This window comes from Chenopodium album, chromosome 18, assembly GCF_948465745.1.
Source record: "Chenopodium album chromosome 18, dcCheAlbu1.1, whole genome shotgun sequence".
In the NCBI taxonomy this organism is placed as follows: Eukaryota; Viridiplantae; Streptophyta; class Magnoliopsida; order Caryophyllales; family Amaranthaceae; genus Chenopodium; species Chenopodium album.
This window is the reverse complement of record NC_137851.1, coordinates 11,974,187-11,998,214: the sequence shown is the minus strand read 5'-3', so window position 1 is coordinate 11,998,214 and position 24,028 is coordinate 11,974,187. Positions and strand designations below refer to the sequence as shown.

Below are 24,028 nucleotides of genomic sequence, written 5' to 3'. Positions count from 1 at the left end.
TAAAATTAATTATTTTTATTATTATATTTCATGTTTATTATTTTTATTTTTTTTGAAAGACGAGGAACTCACTAACTTAACATTCAATCAACACACAGACATCCAATGTATTTTCTCCCAATCACAGCTCACCAACTCTTTTAATTTCCCTTAATTTTGTTCCTAATATTTGTAATTATATTATATTTACAAAAATTATTTGAATAATAAACTACTAATAATGGGAAATAGTCTAGCAGTACAAAAATTAAATGTCTATGTCAGGCCAGCAGCCCAATAAATATTAGCTTTAAATTGATATAAAAATAATTAAAACTAACTGGTAGTCCAGTAAAACATTATTTTATATTACGTCAACAAATACCCAACAAAGTAACACCATATATCAACACCAAGATTCATTTCTAAACTTTCAAAAATTGTGCTTTCTCTTCTCTCTCTTACACCACCCCAAGATGGCTCCTTCTCCATCTCCACACGTTGTCCTCTTATTGATTTCCCTCTTCATTTTCTCTTTCGTACATTCGTCGATCGCTGATGGCAGCGACGACGGCTACTACAACCCGATGGACTCGTCAAACGGTCCCGAAAATGTAACGGTTGATCCTAGTGTTCAGTTTGAGAATGATCACCTTCGTAAGGCCTACATTGCTCTTCAAGCGTGGAAAAACGCTATGTTATCGGACCCCTCCAATTTCACAGGAAATTGGGTTGGTCCTGATGTGTGTTCGTATAATGGTGTCTTTTGTGCAATACTACCTAATACGACTTCTGACTCGTATTATGGTAGTACTTACAATAACACCCCAACCCGGGTTGTTGCCAGCGTGGACCTTAACCACGCTGACATAGCCGGGTACCTTCCCGACGAGCTCGGATTATTATCCGATCTCGCCGTGTTCCACATTAACTCTAACCGGTTTTGTGGGTCCGTCCCAAAATCATTTTGCTCAATGTCACTACTATTCGAGCTCGATATAAGTAACAACCGGTTCGTGGGTAAATTCCCCCCGGCCCTCCTCAATTTACCCTCATTGAAGTATTTAGACATCCGGTTCAACGACTTCGAGGGGCCGATCCCACCCGCCATCTTCGACAAGCCACTCGACGCCCTCTTCATCAACAACAACCGGTTCAAATACGGGATCCCGAAAAACATGGGAAATTCCCCGGTATCGGTTTTGGTCATGGCTAACAATGAGCTAGGAGGGTGCATTCCCTCTAGCATTGGTGACATGGGGTACACCTTAAATGAGATTATAATGTCTAATGATAATCTCTCAGGATGTTTACCCGAAGAAATTGGTAACCTCAAACATGTAACGGTATTCGATGTGAGCTACAACAACTTATCAGGGTCGTTGCCACTTACCATTAATGGAATGTCTAGTGTGGAGCAATTAGATGTGGGTTACAATCAATTTACTGGGGTTATCCCAGAAGCTATTTGCTTGCTTCCAAACCTCCAAAACTTTACATACTCACACAATTACTTCACTGGCGATGCACCCTCGTGTACCGCCTTGGCCGGGGCCGGTAAGGTTATCGATGGATCACAAAACTGTATCATTGGTGAGGCGAACCAAAGGTCCGCTGAGGAATGTGCCTCACCATTGGCTACACCCGTTGATTGTTACTCATTTGGTTGTATTAAGAAGCCTGTGTATACGCCTTCGCCATCATATACTCCTACATATTCACCACCACCTTACACTCCTAGCTACTCACCATCGCCGTCTTACACACCACCACCAACTTCTTTCGGTGGAGCCTCGTCAGGATCATACTCACCGTCTCCGTCGTACACACCATCACCAGGGTACAACACACCGTCTACTCCAAGCTACAACACTCCTTCCCCATCATACCAACCACCAACACCACCAACTTACACTCCTTCACCAGATTACTACTACTCCTCACCTCCACCACCTTCAACACCGTCTTACAACTCTCCTTCGCCATCGAATTATCCACCATCATCCTTACCCCCACCACCACCACCCGCCTCAGGGTACACCCCTTCCCCTGCTTACTCAACACCCCCTCCAGTAGGATACAATAGTCCATCATATTCACCTTCGCCGTCTTACACACCACCATCAACCACCCCTTCACAGAGTCCACCATCAAATACACCTACATATTCACCATCACCATCAACAACCCCTTCATATAGTCCACCATCAGGTACCCCTACATATTCACCATCGCCGTCTTACAGTCCACCATCAACCACCCCTACTTATTCACCATCGCCGTCATACACACCACCATCAACCACCCCTTCACAGAGTCCACCATCAGGTACCCCTACATATTCACCAACGCCGTCATACAGTCCACCATCAACATATTCACCATCGCCGTCATATAGTCCACCATCAACAACCCCTTCACAGAGTCCACCATCAGGTACTCCAACATATTCACCAACACCGTCATACAGTCCACCATCAAATACTCCTACATATTCGCCATCGCCGTCATACACACCATCAACACCAGAACACAACCATAAACAATCTCCACCACCAAAAGGAAAATGTCCATCAGAACAATCACCCCCACCATCACACGGCGATACACGAATGCCACCAGTTTACGGTGTTTCATACGGATCACCACCACCTCCAATCTTCCCAGGCTACTAATTAACTACAACACCCCATTATCATCATATCATATTTTGTAATATGTTATAATATGTTCATTAATTATTTCTTCGGGGTTCATCATTCATCACATTTTGTCATAACAAATCCTTCCAACGATGTCAGGAAGTTCAAAAAAAAACTTGACAGATTCTTTAAATTATACGTTTGTTTGTTTTTTTTAGTAATAATATGTACTTTGATAGATTCATTTAATTTTACTTTTGTGCCTATTTGTGTTAATTACATGACACATACATATACATACAGTAAATTATAATTATACATACAGCAAATATACATAATATACAAGTTGATTCTTCAATCTTGATTGACAGCTATAAAATTTTTGTACAATTATAAAGTATAGCAAGTTTTCATTATTAGTAGTTTATTTTGTTGTTGATGTGAATTAATAATGAGCAAGCCCCAGTTACTCATCCTGAGTAACGAAATTTGTTACTCAAGTGGCATATATTGTAATTTTACACAATTTTTTTTATTATTAATTTTTTTGTTTTTTTTAAAAATACCTTCTGTGGACGTTTTTACCCCCAACTTAAAAGCACAAAATTACATCCGTGCCCCTTGAGTTACATTTGTTGTTACTCAGGATGAGTAACTTGTATTTCCTCATTAATAATGTTAGTATTATTACTATTATTGATGATATCTGTCAACTCCCTTATATTATTGCTTTCAATGTTGGCTCGTGCTACAAAATTTATGTTGTCTGCCCCATTCAGTTGTTTTTATTTTACAATCGAGTAAAAGCACTTTAAATGTCCTTCAAGTACGGATGATGCCCCCCCTCTTCAAATTTGCAACGTTCATATTCTTATTTTTTAAGCTAGTTAAAGTACTAAGGTGAATAAATACGTACTCTATGAGCGAGCTTATACATCGACTGTGTTCTCGGGTGTATCATATAATAAGCATCGCCGGTTTTGATTGAGTAGTTAACTTCTTTAGCTTTGTGTCTATATGTTCTTTCTATTTTGATGTTTTTGTCTCTAAAAAAAAGTTGAAAAGAAAGAACAAAATGAGATGATTGAACAATTATTGTGAAGGTGAATAACCTCCAATAGTAGAATACTCCGTATATCATATGATTAAGGAATTGGTGCTCACATGAGTATAAACCAAGTTAAAAATAGGAATATAAAGATTAAGATAGTTTTAAAATCTATAATTGAACGATTTTATAACAGATTACTGTAAGATCATATGACAAACTCGCCTTTCATAAGAGAGGTGACAAACTAGTGTGAGACAATATCACTTAAAATTGTATTATTCCGTATCTTATTGACCATTTAACAATATGAACAAAATTATTACTCGTACTACTATAACTATTATAACTATTTTAAGAGCAAACAAGATTTATTCTTTCCCACGTTCTTCTGAACTATTCTATATTTTCCCAAGTCTTACAAAACTTTCACACTTTATAAGAATTGGAAGAAAAATAATGATGAAGAAATTAAAGCATATAATAATTTTTCCTCAAAAAAAGCATATAGTATAATTTAATTTTAGGTATCTATGTGAAATTCACTTTGGATACCTTACATGCCTAACTCTTATAATAAATTTCTATTAAAACAATATGTGACACACACTGACTCCCAAAAAAGAAAACCAAAATTTTTGTTAAGTCCCCAAAATTCAGAAAAAAAATTTCAATTTCCAAAAAGATTGGAAAAATATTCGAGAAACCATTATATTATTAATTAATAATTTCAGGTGATCTAATTTGATTTGTCTGCCATTGTCTCCAAATACTCTTACACCAAAATACTACGTAGAATTTAACTAGAAAAAAAAAAAAAAAAAAAAAAAAAAAAAAGAGGGTAGAAAAATATGTGTTCGTGTAATTTCTTGATTTACCAATTTTCATGACTTAATTAAATGGATTTACTAGGACAATAACATAATAATGCCACAAATTATTGATCTAACTACTTCAAATCTTGAAGTTCTGCCTTCTAGATATAAATTATTTGCCGGCACTAACCAAGACTTTGACAAATTCGAGTGTAAACTAAATGAATAAATAATGCATAACAATTAGTATAAGAGCGTAATTGGTCACTTCTATATGTATAACTTACACCATAGTTCATCGTAACCTTATTAGAAATTATGTATTATTCGCCGTAGTTGATAATGAAATTCAGGATATTCTTCAATAAGATCATAATCATCGTGGTCATATTATGTTACCTAATGAAGATATAGCAAATAATTAATCAAAGCCGGCAGGAAAATACATTGTAGTCATGGTGAACAACTAATATATTTACGTGATTGCAAGTAATACTTTGATAATCAATTTACATAAACAGTTATAAATATATATTGGTTAAAATTAATTATAATTCGTACATATTTGTAATTTAGCAATAGGAAGGAATAGAGAAACTTCATGAAAATGCATAAATGATGATAACATGTGGCCGTCTTTAAATTGCACGTAATATGATTAATAGTAACAATTATTGTTCATATACTGTCTTCTTTGTTATCAGCTGCATGTGTTCAGACCTTCTGATATAAATGTTTAATTATTTTTTTGGTGCAATGCTATAAATGTTGAAGCTGTATTTGTTACTGTTCTAATTTGAATCACGAGATCTAATTTCTCCTTTTCTTCAGATATGAATAAAAGCACAGTGAAAATTAACATCTGATTTTTTGTTGAAGCTGTAATTGTTACTGCTACAATTTCAATCACGAGATCGTCAGTGAAAATTAACATCTGAAATTTTGTTTACTGTTATTCCACTTCGAGGATCAACTGAATTTTGTGCTAAAGTTTTATTGGATTAAACTGGATAAAAGATATGTTTGTTTTAGTTGCCCAACTGTTAGGAAATTAGTCGAACCCATATCTTCCCAATGTGGGGAATCTGGTTGTATTGCTTATGACACGTTGACTAGAATTGTACTGTTTCCTGGATGAAAAATCAAGAAATGAAAACAAATGGTCAGTTCAGCGGTTAACATTTTCCTCATCTGATGGCTGCAGAAAATCTGCCTGCAGTCGCGGAATTTTAAGCAAAATCTGAAAAGGGAAGAGAAATGGCAAAAATTAACAAGGATATTAACAATTATAATAAATCCAGCAACAAATGGCTACAATTCTCAAACATGTCTGCTGATTCATACAATCTGGATTTGATTCTGGGCATAATCACACAACCCCAGTGCATAATGTGGCAGAATTTTCAGGTCTGTCATAAAATCTTAATCAACAATCAGAATCCTAAATCCAATAATCACCTAATAGAAGTCAAACAATGTTAATTGATACAAAAATTAACCAGGTCCCACTTTTGGAATGTCATAGTGGTCACTCAAATTCGCCAGGTACTGGTTAAATCTTTGAACACGATCACGGTGTGATTCATTAGCACTCTTCAGTAGTCGTCTTACTTCAAGTTGCTTCCACTGCTCTAGGTATCGTCTCTCAGCTGATGTGAGCCGTTCATCATAGTTAGCAGTCAATTCGTTCCCACCGTCCACATTTTTCTCAGTATTTATCTCCACAAGATCTGTCAAAATTACCATTTGTTTCCAGCTTCAGCCCATTTATGCAAACACAGCAATGACAGTGATGCTAATCCAGTCAAAAGAACACAATAGTAGACCACAGACATCAAGCACACATCAAATTAACAGGTAGATATGTACTGCATTCCTAATTTAATTACCAAATTAGGAAACATGTTACAGGTTTATAGAACCAAAGTTCTAAGCAGAAAATTTTAAGTTAAAGGCTTGTTTGGCATTGTTTTTTATTTTTAGTTTTTCGTTTTTTTTAGAACAAAAACAGAAAATAAGAAAAAGGTGTTTCCACTAATCTGTTGTCAGTTTCCAAAATAATCATAATATTATTTAATTTGTCTACTTTTTGTTTCATTATATGACATATAGCATATAAGTTTGAAAAACAAAAAACCAAAAATCAGAAAACCACAACGATGCCAAACGGACCCTAAAAGTCTCGATTGATATTATCGGTCAACAAGGATCACACTAGCTGCACAACTTTTATCAGCAACACAGTTATTAAAGTAAAACATGATTATCAAAGGTACAATTCAATCATGAAAAGGGCTTTCTGAGGCTAGCATTAGCGCAGCTGTAGTCCCCATAAATATGTGAATACATATACTTGTCAATCCTTATCCTATTGTACCTGATATTCTTAATGCTTCTTTATAAGGACATCACCTGCCTGCCCACCACCTACACACTAACACACAACAAAACAAAACAGGACTAAGGAATCCATTCAATTTAACTTTTACACTAAAGATAACTTATTATGCAACAACAAAATTGAGAAAATTAAGACCCAACTCCTGATAGATCATTCCTTTGGCTGACCAAGAGCAAAACTCTTAGAAAATCTAGATTCTATATCAATACACCCAGCCAATGCAAAACTTCATGGTACCAACCAAATTTAGAGACAAATATTAACAATTGAAACTCTAGTTCTGAATTTTAATCCTCGCCAGAATAGAGATATCGGCCAGAGGTTCATATGACTGGAAAACACTCCAAGACAAATTCTCGATAAAAACAGTAGACACTGGACAAACCATATGGTACTGATACATAGTATAAGGCAAAAAGGAACAAGGGCAGAGTGAGAATAGAGAACTTGAGAAATGTTTTCAGTTCTTTGACCTAGAAATGGTGTCATGTCTAGAGTCACATTGTTAAAAGAAGCCAAGTATATCTAAATATTGAAACTACACAAACATTAACACGAACAAAGTAAACAGTTTTACAACAATCATAGTTGACCTAACTTAGGAATAGTTAAGGATAAACCCAAAGAGATGAAACAATAATTGAAATACATGCAAACCTAACAAGTTGTTCCAAGAAACCAATCAATGCAGTGGATTTTTGGGAAGATAGAGAAATATAGGCAGCCACATAACTGGTCATCAAGGTAAGTAGGTAACTTATATCCCATATTTCCATTAGATAGGCAACCAATGCAGAATAGGTTTTCAAGGAATCAAGGAAAAAAGAAGAAATGGAGGCACCAATTTGTAAGCATTCATAGAGAGGATACACGTTTGATATTGAGTTGCAGGCTTGCAACATAATTGGTAGATAGGTATAACATACGTGAGTTAGCAAAGCCACATAGCATTGAAACAGCACTAGACAAGTAGACAAGAAGATTTGGTGGTGAGTAGTATACATCAATGTGAGGTATGGTGTATTTAGATCCTAGATCTGCAATTCCTCTTTCTTCAAGCTTCACTTCAATCCTATTAAGACAAGAATGATTTAGAAGTAAAAGAACAATGTATACTTGACAATCGTAAATATATATTAGCATCATGGGTCATAGAAGAGTTCAAACATACCAATGCACAATATAAAGCGCATCATACCACAATTCTCAAAATTAGAAGTTAAAAAAAATGTAATTGTTTCAAAAGGGTGAAATGTTGCACTAAATGTAAAATATCCCTCTCTCTTTTAATCAAAGGCTGCCAGATGATTGTTGTTCATTTACAAATTTTTCTGTGATTTAAAATCAGTGATTCATTATGTAAACACTCATAATTGCTATTATTATTAAATTAATTGTTAATGGGACCATCACCACCATAGAACTCTGAATTGCTCCTGTGTGAGACAAGGATGCTGGGTAGAATTGCTTAGGAGTTGCTCAAATTTACATAAATATGCCATATTATTCAGCAACAAGATTGCATACTTGGCCTACTTCTATCTCTTGCATGCTTAAATGGATATAGGCAAATAGTCAATGGGCTCTATGCTCTAATGACACTGAAGCAAAATCCAAATCACAACCCTCTCCAAGAGCCAAGAGTGCAAGGAAGGTATTATCTCATAAAATCTTGGCCTTTTCTTTTTAAATGGTAGATATAAGCAACTAAATGTGCACCTTGTATGCAGATTAACAGAAAAAGACAGAAGCGAAGATGAAAGGAAAATATCCATCAAAAGAAAAAGATACCAAGTAAAGACGTAAAGTGAAATAGAAGGGGGGCTGGAAATTATGGTAACACAAATATTACCTGTAGCAGTTTTTTCAGTTACAAACCGTTCAATGTTCTTTCTGTGTTTCTTTTTCTTCATAATTCCACCTGCTTTCACGTCAAGTGCTTTTCCCTTTAACCTCAATTTTCCAGCGATAACATTTTCATATTCCGACATCCTACACATTCCATTAGAAGAGATTAAGTCTCAACATTGATTAAAAAAAAAAAATAATTGAAAGTACGTCTGATATTGAATATCTCTCATCAATCATAATCCCCCTCTTCCGGAATCAAAAGATCCATAAGCAAAACCAATATGGTAAATAACTTTATAGGATATGGAGATATTGTCTCCTTTCAAATGTGATCAAAGTGAAAATTGTTCAAGTCATACTTAATCCTGATCACATTGAGCTATTCACATAACTATTACTATCCTCTGCACACTATTTTTAATTTTCTTTTATCACGTGCTAATATGCAATGTTCTTTAATCATTATCCCAAATTCCCAATAATCCCATATTTTACTATTTACATTTTTTTTTCAAGCTCTAGAGCATAGGATATAAGCATTGCCTTTCTCCTGGCTTACACTTTTGTTTAATATATAATAACAATATGCATGAATGTCAAAAATACATTCCACACAGGCTTAGTATAGCCAAACCAAAATTTTGTTTGTGTCCACTACATCAAAATACACTATACAAGCGGAGCTTAAAAGTTGAAACCACTAAAAGCTTAAACCTGTTAACCCAATAAGTGGGTTTTAAACTTAAAATGCTGCATAGCTAAGACTGTCAACCTAGTTAGCAGTTTAAAACTAATATGATCAGTTTGTCCAACAAATGATATGAAATCTGTTTTCCCAAGCCAAAGAATTATTTTCAGGAAAATATATCTGAACCTAGAATTTAATTGGTAGATCAGTTAGAAGTTAATAAGCTAAAAGTATGCCCAAGAAGTCTAAATCCTAAAACCTATAGCGTCAACGAAATTTTGGCAAAAACTTCATTGGCATTGTAAAGTTATTGTTTGTCTATCTCACAACTATCTTATTTGTAGCTATCACGCCTTTTCTTATTTCACCGCATCAATACCTGGGAATCAAAATGAGGCAGGACAACAGATGAGATATGAGAGGTGTCTTATATAATGCAAAAGAAGATCTGGATATTTTTAAGGCCTAGCTCAGATCCACAACTCCACAAGTTAAAACTATATTAGAACTCCAACGCTATATTTCAATCAAATGAACTAAGTTCACTCTTTGTTAATTTTATCCTCCCTTGAGCTCACAGTAGTTTTTCTTGAGCTCCAAAATCAGCAACCAATGACGCCATCTTCACAATCAAATCATACAATCATTCAAAAACCCTACAACTACATTTTCTCAGGAAGAATTAATCAGTCGTTGATTTTCTATTCCTTCAATCTCACAATAGTCTTTCAAAACTGGAAATCCTAGCTATTCTTAGCATGATAATTCCAAATTCAGTAATCAACAACATCGACTCCACAACCATATTATATCACCATTCATGAACGAACACACAATTTCTCTCTCTAACGCCTACATTGGTACACAAAATTCAATCGTCTCCAAATTCAAACAATCTAGAAGAAGCCAATTCAACCTAATAATTTCATTGAAATAATTTTTGAAAATCAATTAAGCGCCAAACCCTAGGAATGCAATTAAAGCAAAAATACCAACATCCACAACAGATCATCAAACAAACTCGTGATACGGTGTAACTGATTATACTAATACAAAATATTTTGCAAATTATTCAAAAATCTAAAGAAATTGCGCGAAAAAGAATGAAGGAGAAATTTAAAGGCTTCAAATTCAAGCTGTAATTGAAAATTAAAGCTTAATTAACGATTACAATGATGAAATTGCCGTACCTTAAGAAGAAAATTGCAGAAGAACGCAATGATAATCGCAGATGATGTTTGAAAATTGATGGAGAAGCAGAACAAAGTTGAGAGAGAGAGAGAATGAATAAGAGGTGTTGTTGAGAAGGAAAGAAATAGAGAGAAATCAGGAGAGCTATTGTGAAGTAACCAGTAGTTTCCAGAATTGTCCAAAAACAATAGTTTCCAGAAATATCCATTCCATATCTAGATACTCAGTAGTACGAGTATTTAAATTGTGGTTCATACGAATATACGATAAAGTATTACACTACGGATACAAATACAAAATACGGAGCAGTAAATTTGTGGAGTACTCACCTTGGTAATTTGAGGTCACGAGTTCGAGCCGCACCAACTACAAAATCCCTAAGATGGGAATTCACACTTCCTTTATTCCAAGTACTTGCGGAGTATTTGATAAAAGTATAAATCAATGAATGCATGGAATGTTTATTCTGTTTATTTTCATATACTAGTATATAGGAAGTAGATTCATGTACTCTTGTTTGGTTGGCAATTGGCAATTTCATAGGAGCTGAAACTTTCTTAATAGTTACAAATTTCACAAACCTGCGAAACATACATTCCTCAGCTGAAACTAAAATCCAGATTGTTCAAATATGATACAAATACAATTGCTACTGTTTGTACTAGCTTGGTTTATGATAACAGTCAGCATCCCTTGATGAGTTGATGAAATATGCATGCTGGTTGTTTACGGTCAAAACGGACTTGTGGATCAGAAATGACTACTGGAGTTTGCAGGGTCGTTGATTCGCACATATATGACAAAAGAATCAACCCAAATTGTAGTACAAGACTTCTTGGCAGTTGTGTATACATAAATAACATAATTCATTAACGTCTTTGGAAAACAAACAATGATCCTCTAGAACCTTTTCCCAACCTGACTTTCTTATCTACGTACGTAATCTGCAGCTTGACCTCACTTTGTCCACCATACTGAAATTCAAGTCCTCCTACCTTCAATTCAGGTGCCTCGAATATAACCTGAATCCAACTCTCATCCAAAGCTATCAGCTTACCTGTAAAAATAAGAATTTAGGCCAATTAGAGATTCAAGACGAAAATTTGAGACATTGATGCCTCATATCAAAGTGCATAGGTGGTTGGGAATCTTGGAATTTGGACTGGAAACTAATCAATAGAGTATTAAAGTAGTTATAAACACATGATCAAGTATTGATTGCTTAATCCAGACTTACCTTTCAAAGATACCTCACCATCAAGGAAACCAAAAGCAGAAAAAGATACTTTGTTCCTGACAGTATCAGGAGCTTCAATAACTTGAATCATTTCGTTTGTCTTAAACACAAGACGTCCAATTGCACTCCGGTAGCCACCACCAGGTGAAGTTGGATTTGAACAGTAAACCACATCCCACTCTGCAACATAATAATGTTACCTATTAGACTTCTCATGCCAATCATTTAATTTACTTTTTCCAACAATCAGTCAATCACTAGAAGCATATAATTAACTAGATTAACATCGTGTTCGGATAGTGGGGATTTGGAGATAGGGGAGTAGTTAGGGGACCAGAGGAAGAGTGAGGCAAACAGCATCTCATGTTCACATGATAGTTAGGTTGGGTTAGAGAAGTATAGGGAATAGACCATTCTTCCGACAAATACCTCTCAATTTAGATAGATTTGGAAGGGAAAAACTCCCTTTTCCTTCCTTTCACAAATTTTTAGTATTATCTAGATGAAAAGAATAGTTTCTCTCCTCTCCCCTTCCCTTCTCTTCTTTTTAAAATTCCTTACAAACACACAGTAAAATGTACATGAAATTATCTATCAACCGTTTATAAGTATGCTGAGCAACTTAGAGACATTAGTGCCTGTTATGCCACGAGAACAGAATGTGATTGCACTTCAAAAGTGAACTGAACTACATACCCTTTTCTTTTTTTTTTAATTTACGGGAACTACATATCTTATATTATATGTATATGAAATGAAATAATTAGTAAAAGGTACACGGGCAAGCTGTCTTTAATCTGAAACTTCTATTAACATACATATTAGCACAATTACTTTGAATCTCCAAATCAAGCAAGAAGCAACACTTGAAAGCCCCAAAAGCAAGCTACATAAGTTACCCTATCCCACAGCAGTACCACACTAGATCCTGAGGTTAGGAGGATATCTTCTGCTTCTGCATGCTGTTTTATGCAGAAAATAGTTTAATGTGTGAAAGGATTGCTGCTGCAACATTTGTTTTGAGTGAGTTTGATAAAAATATTCAATATCTGTCTCTCAATCTCAAACATCTCTAGTTCTAAGGCTACAAAGTAACAACTGACAAGCATCATTCTACCACTTTTTCCCAAAAGCGCAGATAAACTTGTCATTGAACATCTTTTCAACAATTAGACTGGAACATCAATAGCAGATACAAATCAAAGCACTTGACTATCATAGGATGCTGAAAGACCAAATACAAATCTAAAATTTCTGTGTTGTGGAAGACAATACTATCACCTGGGTGCTAAAGACTCTTAAATGTATTTACCTCCAAAAATGAGTGGACATTTTACTGGGGCATCAACACAATATTTCTGAAGTTCTTCAGCAATTTCACCAACTTCCTTTTGCTCTTCTTTTGTTAATAAAACACCTCGATCTGTTTCAGTGACCTGTAGGGGAAGCAAATTAAGAATTACTACCACTAAACTATCCAAGCTTACCATAGTAACCTCAGACAAGGTACAAAGTACATCATCCAGCCTCCACTAAGTTTTCAGTCTGTTTACTTCATATATACAGGAGATTATTGGATATTTTCTGAAGAAGAAAGATAATACACCACATTTTACTCCCCATTTCTTACCAAATCCTCCTCTCCTCCCTTGCATCTACATTCTTCCTTTCCAATATTTCTAGTAGGGAACCAAACAAGTTTGAAAATGGATTATCACAGAAATATACTTTTTATTGAAAAAGTATTCAATTCAAATAATCTTTTCTTCAAACCACAGCCAGCCAAGACAGAAATCACCAGTTGGTTCTTAACCACTGATCCGGTATAATGTTGGGAATTGTACTTTTCAGTTTGTAAAAATCAACTTCTTTTCTGTTTTGCTTGTATCATCAATTTGCTTTTGAAGTGTTAGCCTTAAATCGAAATAACAGGGGTATCAGTGAGCAAAATTACAAGAAATACAATAACTGAGTCATTGTCTCTTACTCCTCTTTCTTCCTTCACACTTATACTGTGTGCATATCTCACAATTCAACCACCCAGTTACATTAACGTACAATAGCACTTCTTCATACCAAAAAGGAAAGATCTACTCATCCAGGTACAAAGGGGAAGAATAGAAGCAAATTCAAACCTTAGAGAGGATGTCGGAGACGAGATCACCAGCATTATTCGGTGAGAATTTGGCTTTGATCTTTTCACCTCAAATAAATAAGATTCAGGAAAGATATAATCAGAAAAGGCCCAACAAGTTCAAATAAGGGTTACCAACTTCACCTTACAACAAAATACAAGTTCAGATATGCCATAAATGTTCAGATATAATCTATAAAAGGGAAATATATGCGAAAAGGACGAAAACAATATGGGCTTTACTGCATCAGAATTTTAAATTACAGTATATATAGTCAAAATTCTGTCTAGAAGACATTTTTTAAATTATTTTGCAAAATCGAAATCAGCACCATACATAAAATGTGTTATGAACCGGCCTAGGGGAGAGGCATCAAGGGTAGTTTAATATTAAGAGTATTTTGCTAGCAGTTATTGGGTTTAGTAATAAGGGAGAGCAGGCATAGAAAAAAAGGTACCCAGAAGGCCAGAATATTTGAGTTGTTATTTGGTTAGCTTTGGGAGAGGGTCAAGTCCCTCAAGTACTTGAAAATTATCTTTATTTTTCTGTAATTTCAGCTTTACTTATCAAAATCATCATTATCTCTTTAGAATTATCTGTAATATGCTGGTTCGTTACAAAATGTCACCAGAATACGAATTTCATAGTTGAGTTCTATTAAGAAGCTAACATTTCTTGTGGCCGCCCTCTAGATTGAGATCACTGATCAGTCTGATCACCTCATTAGAAAATCTCAGGCATCTTCTTGTGAACCCCTCCTAAACTAAGATCACTTATCAGTCTAGCCACTTCACAACAAATCACAGGCATCTCTGATCATACTAAACTATCAGTATACATTCCATTTAGGATAACTTGAAATGTGTTTCGCATCATGCCTTCATCTTCATGTGCGTAAAGAGGTATGCAATGTCAAACAAGAAAAGTTAAAGTGTGCTTAGAAGCAAAGCTATCAACTTTTCTATCCTGAAATTCTCATTACATATAAGTATTGCAAAGATTGATCATTATTTTCCAAGAGTGGAAATATTTATCCTGATCTAAACAAACAAAAGCCCCATACATCTATCCCCATCCTTTAACTTCGTCCTCCTTTCCGTTATTCATCTGTACTCTTCATATCTTCTCTAGATTTTTTCATTAGAAACCAAAATGTCGAAAGAAGTTTGATATATAATCCCTTTATATCTAAAAGAAGCTCATATTTAAAATGTCTCAATCAAACAGCAAAAAAACACTAACCACTAATACATAGACAATTTGACTTTACAAAACTCCCACACACTCTTAACTGTCTATTGTAATCTCTATTATATAAGCCGAGAAAGATAGTGGTGTCTAGATGAAATACTTATAGTGCCCTTAATACGTACATAGTCAATACTCCTTTAAATGGTTGGTAATTTGGCGTATAATAATCTAAATTTAGAGATCTAAATACCAAGATTTATAACTTTAACTTATCGTGAATAAAAGGTATTTATGTTCAAAGTTGTGCACCGGTTGTTATTGGAGAATTTAAGAGATATTGTATCTCATTATATCATATATGAAGTAGTATTATTCTTCACATATCTTTAATATTATTCTTTGTAATCGTTAATGTGTATCTTAATGATTGCTTGTACATCTTAGTGATTATGTTAGCCTAAATAGTTGTATCAATTGAAATATACTTGAGCGTTCCAACCTTCTCTTTTTCATAAGAGTCATACAGTAATTCCATAGTTGGTTTGCCTAAAACTCTACAATTCTACATTATATACATGGAATGAACGGAGGTCGTATATAAGTGGAGTTCAAATTGATTATTCCCAGAACAAACACACCCTAAATAATGTAATAGTATAATTCAACTCAAAAAATTAGAGAGCCCGTCATGTACACCCGATGTATTGTACACCCGGGTTGCTCATTCAATCAACAAATGAGTAAAAATGAGCAAATGACCCGGGTGTATACAACAAATTCTAAAAAAAAGGTTATATCAATGTAACGCCCATCAAATAGCACAATTACAAGAACTACAATAACTTGATCACAATTTTTACGCATTTAATAACAAATAATCACAACAAACAAGATCAAATCTAAAAAATTAAAAAGGGGAAGAACAGAGAAGTTAATAATTCAAACCTTGGAGAGAATAGAGGAGACGAAATTGGCGGGAGAAGACGGAACCACCGGAGCCGGCGAAGAAACGGCGGCGGAAACCCTGAGAGGGCGGTTAGGGAGGCGGCGAGGAAGAGAGAGAGTGGAGTGGAAGTGGGTGCGGTTGGAGGAGAGAGAAAATTGAGGTTCGAGAGTAGAGAAGAGTGTTGAAGAGGAAGCTGTAGCAGAAGCAGCCATGGCGGAAAACAAGTGGAGTAGCAGATGATGGTGGTTGGTAAACTGGTTATCGTTATGGAGAAGAGAGAAAATTTTGGTGGATTGGTGATTTTGGAGATGCCACGTCGGATGAGAAATCTGCTGGGGGACCCATTGTTGCCACGTTGGAATTAGATTATTCACCTAATTCATTTTGAACAATGTTAGTAATTTAGGGCCAGTTCTGATTGACTGAACTGAATTGAACTGAATATTTTATGAGAGAAGGAAATTAAGAACTGAATTGAACTGAAAATAATCTAAAGAAAATATGCCTTTATAGAGCACATTTGGAAAAGATATACTTTTGTGGTTTTTTTGTTAATGGAATCACTTGGGTAGTTCAATTAGTATTATATACTCCTGGATCATGTACTCCACACCAATTATGTTTAAGTTATTTTGTCTAAATCTTATGTTATTTTGTTTAAATCGTGTGTTATTTTGCTAAAATCGTATGTTATTTACTTATTTACCTCAACGACATGTATATAAAAAAAAAACAAAAAAAAAACATGCAAGAATGAAATAACATGTACTTATTTAAAAATAACATATATATAATTTGAAATAATAAGTTCATATCAAAATAACATGAATTTTATAGAATTGGAATACAGTGAAATAATCGATGTTAAATATTAAAAAAAAAAAATGCAATCATAAAATAACATGTACTTATTTTAAAATAACATATATATATAAATTAAAATAATAAATAATTAATATCAAAATAACATAAATTTTATAAACCTGGAGTTAGAGGTGATCAATGGGCGGGCCGGGCTGAGGTCAAAAAAACTTGCCCATTTCTCGGGTCGGGCCAAGCTTCAGGCCGGAAAACATGTGCCCAAACTAGTCGGACCATACGGGATTTTCGGGCCAATTTCGGGCCGAGCCAAAAAAATCAACTAAAAATGCAAAAAATCCATTTCCCAAACCCGTCCAAACTTTTTAAAAAATCGGGCCAGGCCGAGCCCGACCCAATTTCGGGCCGGAAAATTCTATCCAAAACCCGCCCAAAATCGGGCTGGGCTCAGTGTGATCAGCTCTACCTGGAGTACCTTATGCATGGTACTCTAGGAGTAACATAGAAATTGCGTGGGTAGTTGGGGTTGCATGTATGTTAAGATACAACTTTGACCATTACTATCTAAAGCTGTGTTTGGTAACTAGCTTATTTGACCAACATTGGCTTATTGATTATTAAATAAACTAATTCAAGGTGTTTGGTAGGAAGCTTATTTAAAGTTTATTTCATTAAATAAGCTCTTTTCAATTAGTTTATTCAATTTTTACAGTGAAATGACACTTATACTCCCAATTAATTAAAAATCCTATATGAACTACCTATCCCACAATTAGCTTATTGGTCATTTTACATAATCAACTAGCTTTAAACAATCAGCTATTTACCAAACACTTTTTCACAATAAGCTAATAAAATAAGTTAATCAAATCAGTTAATACAATCAACTACTTAAAATCAACTAACACAACCAGATTCAGCTTTCAGTTTTTCCCAACATATGGCCTAAATCATTAAATTGATTAAATTTTAGACTAACGGAATTATTTACATTTTACAACATTAGAGGGAAGATGGCATAAGGCCCATCAAGTCATGTGTGTTAGCATTAGGGTAAAGATAGCATTAGGTCGGAGTCAATTCGAGACACGACATGACCCAACACAATATGAAATTTTACAACATTGACAACATGTAGGCATAACACGACACATTATTTGGGAAAAGCATGACTAAGTATGTCCCGAGTACAGGGCGAAGCCAGGAATTAAAATATGGGGAGGCTGAGACTTATTAAGTAAATAGTACTTTATTTCATACGATTTTCTCATTACACAATATTTTCTTTTGCGGTATTTGCAATATTATAAATTAGAGTTGACTTTATTTTATTAAGCAATACAATATTATTTCATCAAAATATTCAATACTACAACCATTCAACCAATAAGGACTTGCCTCATTGATTAAAGCAAAGCGAAGGTTTGTTTACGATATGTTTGATATTGCTTTTGTGGTTCATTTGCACAAAAATAAATAAAAATATATGATAATTAAAAAAATGTAATTAAGGTATGCAATTTACTGATTTAGTCAATTAGAAATATAGGAAAAATAAAATAAGTAATTTAAAATCAAAACAATTGACAAAGTAAAAAAAAGATTGACTGAAGGGGTAAAAGAAAAATAGATTAAATAATAGAATATAGTAGTAATGAATTCAACAAGTAAGTTTCAAGGTATAAAAAAAAAAAAAAAAAAAAAAAAAAAAAAAAAAAAAAAAAAAACAAAACTAATACAAGAGAATTAGTGAATAAAATTAAAAATTAAATAAAAGATAAAAAATAATGTGCATGTAGTAACACCCGCGAGAGTCGAACACGTCCCGTGTATTGCTGATGCTGAGCGCTCAACCACTAAGCTACCATTGAAAATGCTAAATATATACAAAAAATAATTGTTTTATTCTATAACTTATAGGGGCCAGCCTTCACAATAAATGGATCGCCAGTTGGGTCACGGGGGGCCGGGCCTCCACCAGCCCCCCCTTGGCTCCGCCCCTGAGTCCCGACACAACAAAACATGATGAAATAGAGAAATTTGGCTTGAACAACCAAGCTCGACATATGAACTTGGGCCATACATGGATCGACTTATTGAAACTTTTGGTACGACATTTAGTTCACGAGTCAACCTTAGACCTTGTGGATAACTTAGAGCTGATCGCTTGATCATTGTTAGCCCTTTTTTTTATGATTTGATTTGTCATTGTTTTCTTAGAGCTTTTCCAAACCCCCCCTCCCTTCCCCTTCTTCTAATTTCCAATAGCTCTTAAATTTTTTGTAATAACCTCCTACTTAATTCAACATATTGAATTTGATTGAATTTTCTTATTCATTTTATTAACCCTTTATCATCTACCCCTATTTTCTCTCCTAATATAAATTTCTAATTAACTTTTTTCATATCACCTGAATAATGGGTTTGATATTCAGTTATTCAATTAATACGAAATAACTATCATCAAGTGTAATGTTACAAGATGTCATGAGATTGTAAAAGTTATTCAAGTAAGGCCCTGTTCAGTTCACCTTATAAAAATCATATTCAGTAAAAATAAGTTTAGTTCAGTAAAAATAAATTCAGTTCAGCAAAATTAATTTCAGTTCACTAAAAATCAGTAACTCTAAAGAAGAAATATAATAGAGAATCAGTAAATAATTTTAGTTCAAACAAAAATAATTTCAATTTAGTTAAAATAATTTTAGTTCAGCATAAATAATTTTAGTTCAGCATAAATAATAATTTCCGTTCAACAAAAATAAGGTGAATGAACGGGGCCTAAGTATGATTTTTGTAGCATAAATAATAACTTATACACAACTCCTGCGTAGAATGGGCCCAAAAACTAGTTTTAATTAATAACAAAGCACATGTATTAATGGAATTCAATTAAAAATGACAATTTTGCAAACATGTATGTTTAGTCATCAATTTAGTCATCAATATAGGCCCTTTTAAAAGTTCTACTCCGTAACACATTATCATACATCTATTTCTTTTTTTTCTTTTTTTTTTTTTTCACAATCATACATCTATGACTCTTTACTAAATTGGAGTTTCTTTTTCCCTCCCAAACTCCCTACAAATCCCGCCTAAAACTCACAAGTGACTTCTTGATATACTCAATTCATCCTTTTTTTTTTATTTACTCATTTGAGCAATTTCACGAGAATTAATAAGGGGAAAGAAGTAGTACAGTAGTAAAATTACATTGAAAAGTTAAATTGCATAAAAAAACAGTGGAAAGTTAAATTCACATGGGATTTGCATAATAATAGAGAGACATGGAAAAACTAAAATTCACATGGAAAAACTAAATTTTACACAAATATTATTGCAAATTAAAGGGTATTTTAATGCAAATGAGATCATCATTTTAGACCAAGAATTTGGCCAAATAATCAATAGAAAATGGACAAAGGAAGTATAAAAGTATACAAAAAATAACTGTTATCACCCTTGGATAAGTGATAAAAAAAAGTACTCATAGTATACTTTGTACTCCCTCCGTTTCCAAAAGTTCAACCTTTATGGCCAAAAGCTAGTCCCAAAATGATCATTTCATGTTTGTGCAAAGTTAGTTTTCCCATGCAAATTTTGTTTTTCCATGTAGTCATGTACTTTTATTACTTTATCTTTCTAGTTCTCTGCAGACCCTATATGAATTAAACTTTTCAATGTACTACCACCGTTTCATATTATTTGCAACGATTTGACATAAAGTAGAGGGGAAAAATGTTTAATCGTTGCAAATAATATGTAACGGAGGTAGTATTTTTATTACTTCCTCTTTCCCTTTTCTAAATTCCCGTGAAATTTGCTCAAACGTACGAGTCAATAAAAAAGTGACGGAGCCATGGAGGGATTAGAAGTAATTGAATAGCTTAAATACAATTAATGTCCATTTAAGGAAGGCTTAGCAACTTCTCTTCCTTCATGCAATTATTGTATTCTCTCCGTCCCTTTTTAACATTCCTATTTGTAAAATTACACGGAAATTAAAAAATTTGGAATAAAACAAAGTACAATGGGAATTACAATACATTAATTGATGTCTTTGAGTAAAACAAAGATAGAATAATATTTAATGCTACACATGTCATCAATCCTTTGAAAAGAAAAATGACCAATAACATTTTTTGGTGGAAAAAAAAAACCAATTATATTCATCTAAATTGATGCACATGGATTCTGAAAATAAAATTGAGAAAATAAGAATGAGAAATAGAAAATAAGAGTGAGAAAATAGAAAAAATATTAATTACAAAACAGAAAAATTAAGATAATTTGCAATATTTGGTAAAAATTTATTTACTAAAAAAGAAAAGTAGGAATGTAATTTTAAAATACCTAAAAAGAAAAGCAAGAATGTAAAAAAAGGACAAAGGAAGTATCTTACTCCCTCCGTCCCCGAAATAACGACCCATTTGGGTTGATTACGCGGGTATTAAGAAAGTTAAATAAAAAGAAGTAAAAGTATATTGAAAAGATAAATTTACATGATTTTTGTAAAAAAATAGAGAGAGAAAGTAATAAAATTACATGGAAAATCAAATTTTTATATGAGGAAGCTAATTTTACACAAATATTGTTGCAAATTGGTGGGTGTTTTAATGCAAATGGGTTATTTTTTTTGGGACTAAAATTAGGCCAAATGGGTCGTTCTTTCGAGGACGGAGGGAGTATTAATTATTCCACATCAGCTTCATCTTTTATGCGTTGTACTTGTATCTGTTAATACTGTCTCTTACATTCCCTTTGAATGTTTGTAGGAGTATAACTATTACTCCAATAGTACACAACAATAAATTCAGAATTTTCACTTGATCACATGATACCAATTCCCTGTTTCTCCAAAAGGCAATACCCCAAATGATGCAAAATTTCTCCAAATGATCACATGATACCCAATTCACTGCTTCATTTCTCTTATCTCTCTCCTCATTTCTGAATTTCCCCTCATTTCTGATTTTCTCTTATCTCTCTATCCTTGACGCCGAATTTCTGAATTTCCATCAAATTCCCTTTGAATAACAATACCCTTTTTGATTTTCTCACTCCTCATTTCTGGGTTTAAGCTTTCATGGTATTGGTATATCTATCTCACCCTCTTTACTTCATATACTGTACGTAGTATTTTAGACTTGGGTTTTGTTCAATTTCACCAGTTTTGGATTTTGACTTATGGGTAATTGTTTCAATGTTGAAATTTGTGAAATTGGTTTTTTTTTTTTTTTTTTTTTCGTTAAAAAAAATACATGTTATTTGTTTGAGCGATTTCCGTAGATAATGCTAAAATAAAAAATAATTCCGTGTATACGTTGCTGTAAAAAATATTTCCCACCGTACCGTCCATGTAGGCTCGGGTTTTTGGTTCGTTTTTTGCTAGTAATAAACCGCTAATAAAGATTGTGGTTATACACAAATTAGAAACGCTAACGGTATTAGAGGTTCTATTTATAAAACCTCTAATACCATTAGCGGTTCTATTTGAAGAACCTGTAATGGTTATTGGTTCTTTAAATAGAACCTCTAATGGTATTAGCGGTTCTATTTGAGGAACCTCTAATACCATTAGCGATTCTATTTGAAAAACCTGTAATGGTTAAAAGTTCTTTATAGCCTCGGATTTTACAAACCTTCACTAAGCCTATGTGTACGGTATCACGGGAAATAGTTTTAAAATTGACATATATACGGAATTATTTTTTATTTTAGCATTATCTATGAAAATCGCTCTATTTGTTTGTTGGGGTTGTTTGGAATTTTTGTACTAGTAGGTTGTTAGGCTATGTTTTATTCACCTTATATTTTCAAGATTAGATCAAATTACTTGTCAAATAAAAAGTTTTAAATCAAATGAGAAAATATAAGTGTAGATTAAATGTGAATAAATAAGTTCATATCATATCACAATTTGTTTTTATAGTTAAATATCTTTAATTTTGTAATGAAAAATATTTATTAAAATTACATCTTAATAAAATACACATTTTTATGCATTTAACAATACTCAATTGATATATTTTTTCATTATAAATTATTCTACCGGTTAAAGTGTGGTTAAATTAAACAATTAAATCTTATCATATCAAATCAGACAAGTAAAAAGAAGATGAATTAAAAAAACCTTTTTTTTAGGGTTCGTTCTCCGCAAGTACTGTATGTAGTATAAAATAATCTAAATGTCGGATTTTAAAAAAAAAAAAAAAACACTTAAATATGAGTACTAAAGATTGTTTTACACTTTTTGTAAACCATAATCTTCATGTACGTAGTACGCAGTACACTAACAAGCTTAAAATCTTCTGTCTTTTGATAATTTGATAAACAATTATAAACTTTTTTTATGGCAGAGGAATAGAAGACAAATAATAAATAACCATTATTGTGTTCTTAGATATTCTAATGTAGTTGTATGACTTTTGACTACCACAATTTTTTTTAATAAATGGACGATTGTGATTGTTTGTTTTTTCATTTATTTTTAATTAGTAATTTAATTTTAAATAAAAAAAAAAACCAAATATTCTCAGCCGTCATTTAAAAAAATTGTGGTAGGCAAAAGTCATATCTATATGTTCTTTGTGTTTTGGATTTTAAAGTGGAAATTTAAAACAATTAATTCATCTATATCATCTTGCAATATAATGAAGATGAAAAAGTAAGTTAAAAATCTAAACTTTCATCAGGCATGAGATGTTCATGGCCTTCATGCTGCGTAGCTCTGAAAAGTTGTAGGTAGTAAGAGCCTCGGAATATATATTGGTATGTAGTAAAGGGTCCCGGAAATTAACTCCGTTAAGTAGTAAAGGGCCCTGGTTTTTTTTTTTTATTCTGATAGGCAGTGTAGAGGCCTGTAAATCATAGTTGATATTAAGATGAAGGCCCCGGAAATTTTATGAATGGGGTTGAATTTGGCCGGATATCGAAAAGGTTTAGTGATAATATGGCTTTGGTATTGAAATTTGAGAAATAGACCGATTAAGTGTTGTGTCTGTCAATCTAGGTTTTCATGTAAAGTATCTAGAGATTTTTTCGTTTAGGATAAATAATAGTTGAAGACTTAATGACTATGTGAA

At 33.4% G+C, this 24,028-nt stretch overlaps 3 protein-coding genes across 3 annotated transcripts; 1 reads left to right on the top strand and 2 right to left on the bottom strand.

Annotated features, from left to right (window-relative positions):
* The first annotated feature begins 349 nt into the window (after positions 1–349).
* LOC145593102 (leucine-rich repeat extensin-like protein 2) lies at positions 350–2,879 on the top strand. The gene has a single exon (XM_081649613.1). The coding sequence runs from the start codon at positions 456–458 to the stop codon at positions 2,652–2,654; it is 2,199 nt and encodes a 732-aa protein (XP_081505739.1). The 5' UTR covers positions 350–455; the 3' UTR covers positions 2,655–2,879.
* A 2,876-nt stretch (positions 2,880–5,755) lies between these two features.
* LOC145593101 (uncharacterized) lies at positions 5,756–10,852 on the bottom strand. Its single transcript, XM_081649612.1, has 3 exons — positions 10,615–10,852; positions 8,738–8,877; positions 5,756–6,214 (listed from the first exon to the last, which is right to left on the bottom strand). The coding sequence occupies exons 1-3, from the start codon at positions 10,821–10,823 to the stop codon at positions 5,979–5,981; spliced, it is 585 nt and encodes a 194-aa protein (XP_081505738.1). The 5' UTR covers positions 10,824–10,852; the 3' UTR covers positions 5,756–5,978.
* A 316-nt stretch (positions 10,853–11,168) lies between these two features.
* Positions 11,169–16,382, bottom strand: LOC145591498 (putative plastid-lipid-associated protein 8, chloroplastic). The gene is made up of 5 exons (XM_081647972.1): positions 16,124–16,382; positions 13,988–14,047; positions 13,165–13,288; positions 11,853–12,032; positions 11,169–11,672 (listed from the first exon to the last, which is right to left on the bottom strand). The coding sequence occupies exons 1-5, from the start codon at positions 16,334–16,336 to the stop codon at positions 11,485–11,487; spliced, it is 765 nt and encodes a 254-aa protein (XP_081504098.1). The 5' UTR covers positions 16,337–16,382; the 3' UTR covers positions 11,169–11,484.
* Positions 16,383–24,028: the final 7,646 nt, after the last annotated feature.

Excerpts from the sequence above, each read along its gene's own strand:
- LOC145593102 (XM_081649613.1), top strand. The coding sequence starts at position 456 with ATGGCTCCTTCTCCATCTCCACACGTTGTCCTCTTATTGATTTCCCTC.
- LOC145593101 (XM_081649612.1), bottom strand. The coding sequence starts at position 10,823 with ATGGATATTTCTGGAAACTATTGTTTTTGGACAATTCTGGAAACTACT. Across the intron at positions 8,878-10,614 it reads TCTGCAATTTTCTTCTTAAG|GATGTCGGAATATGAAAATG; the intron begins GTACGGCAATTT and ends TGGAATGTGTAG. Across the intron at positions 6,215-8,737 it reads AACTGAAAAAACTGCTACAG|ATCTTGTGGAGATAAATACT; the intron begins GTAATATTTGTG and ends TAATTTTGACAG.
- LOC145591498 (XM_081647972.1), bottom strand. The coding sequence starts at position 16,336 with ATGGCTGCTTCTGCTACAGCTTCCTCTTCAACACTCTTCTCTACTCTC. Across the intron at positions 14,048-16,123 it reads TCTCCTCTATTCTCTCCAAG|ATCAAAGCCAAATTCTCACC; the intron begins GTTTGAATTATT and ends TGAGGTGAAAAG. Across the intron at positions 13,289-13,987 it reads TCTCCGACATCCTCTCTAAG|GTCACTGAAACAGATCGAGG; the intron begins GTTTGAATTTGC and ends CTTCCCCTACAG.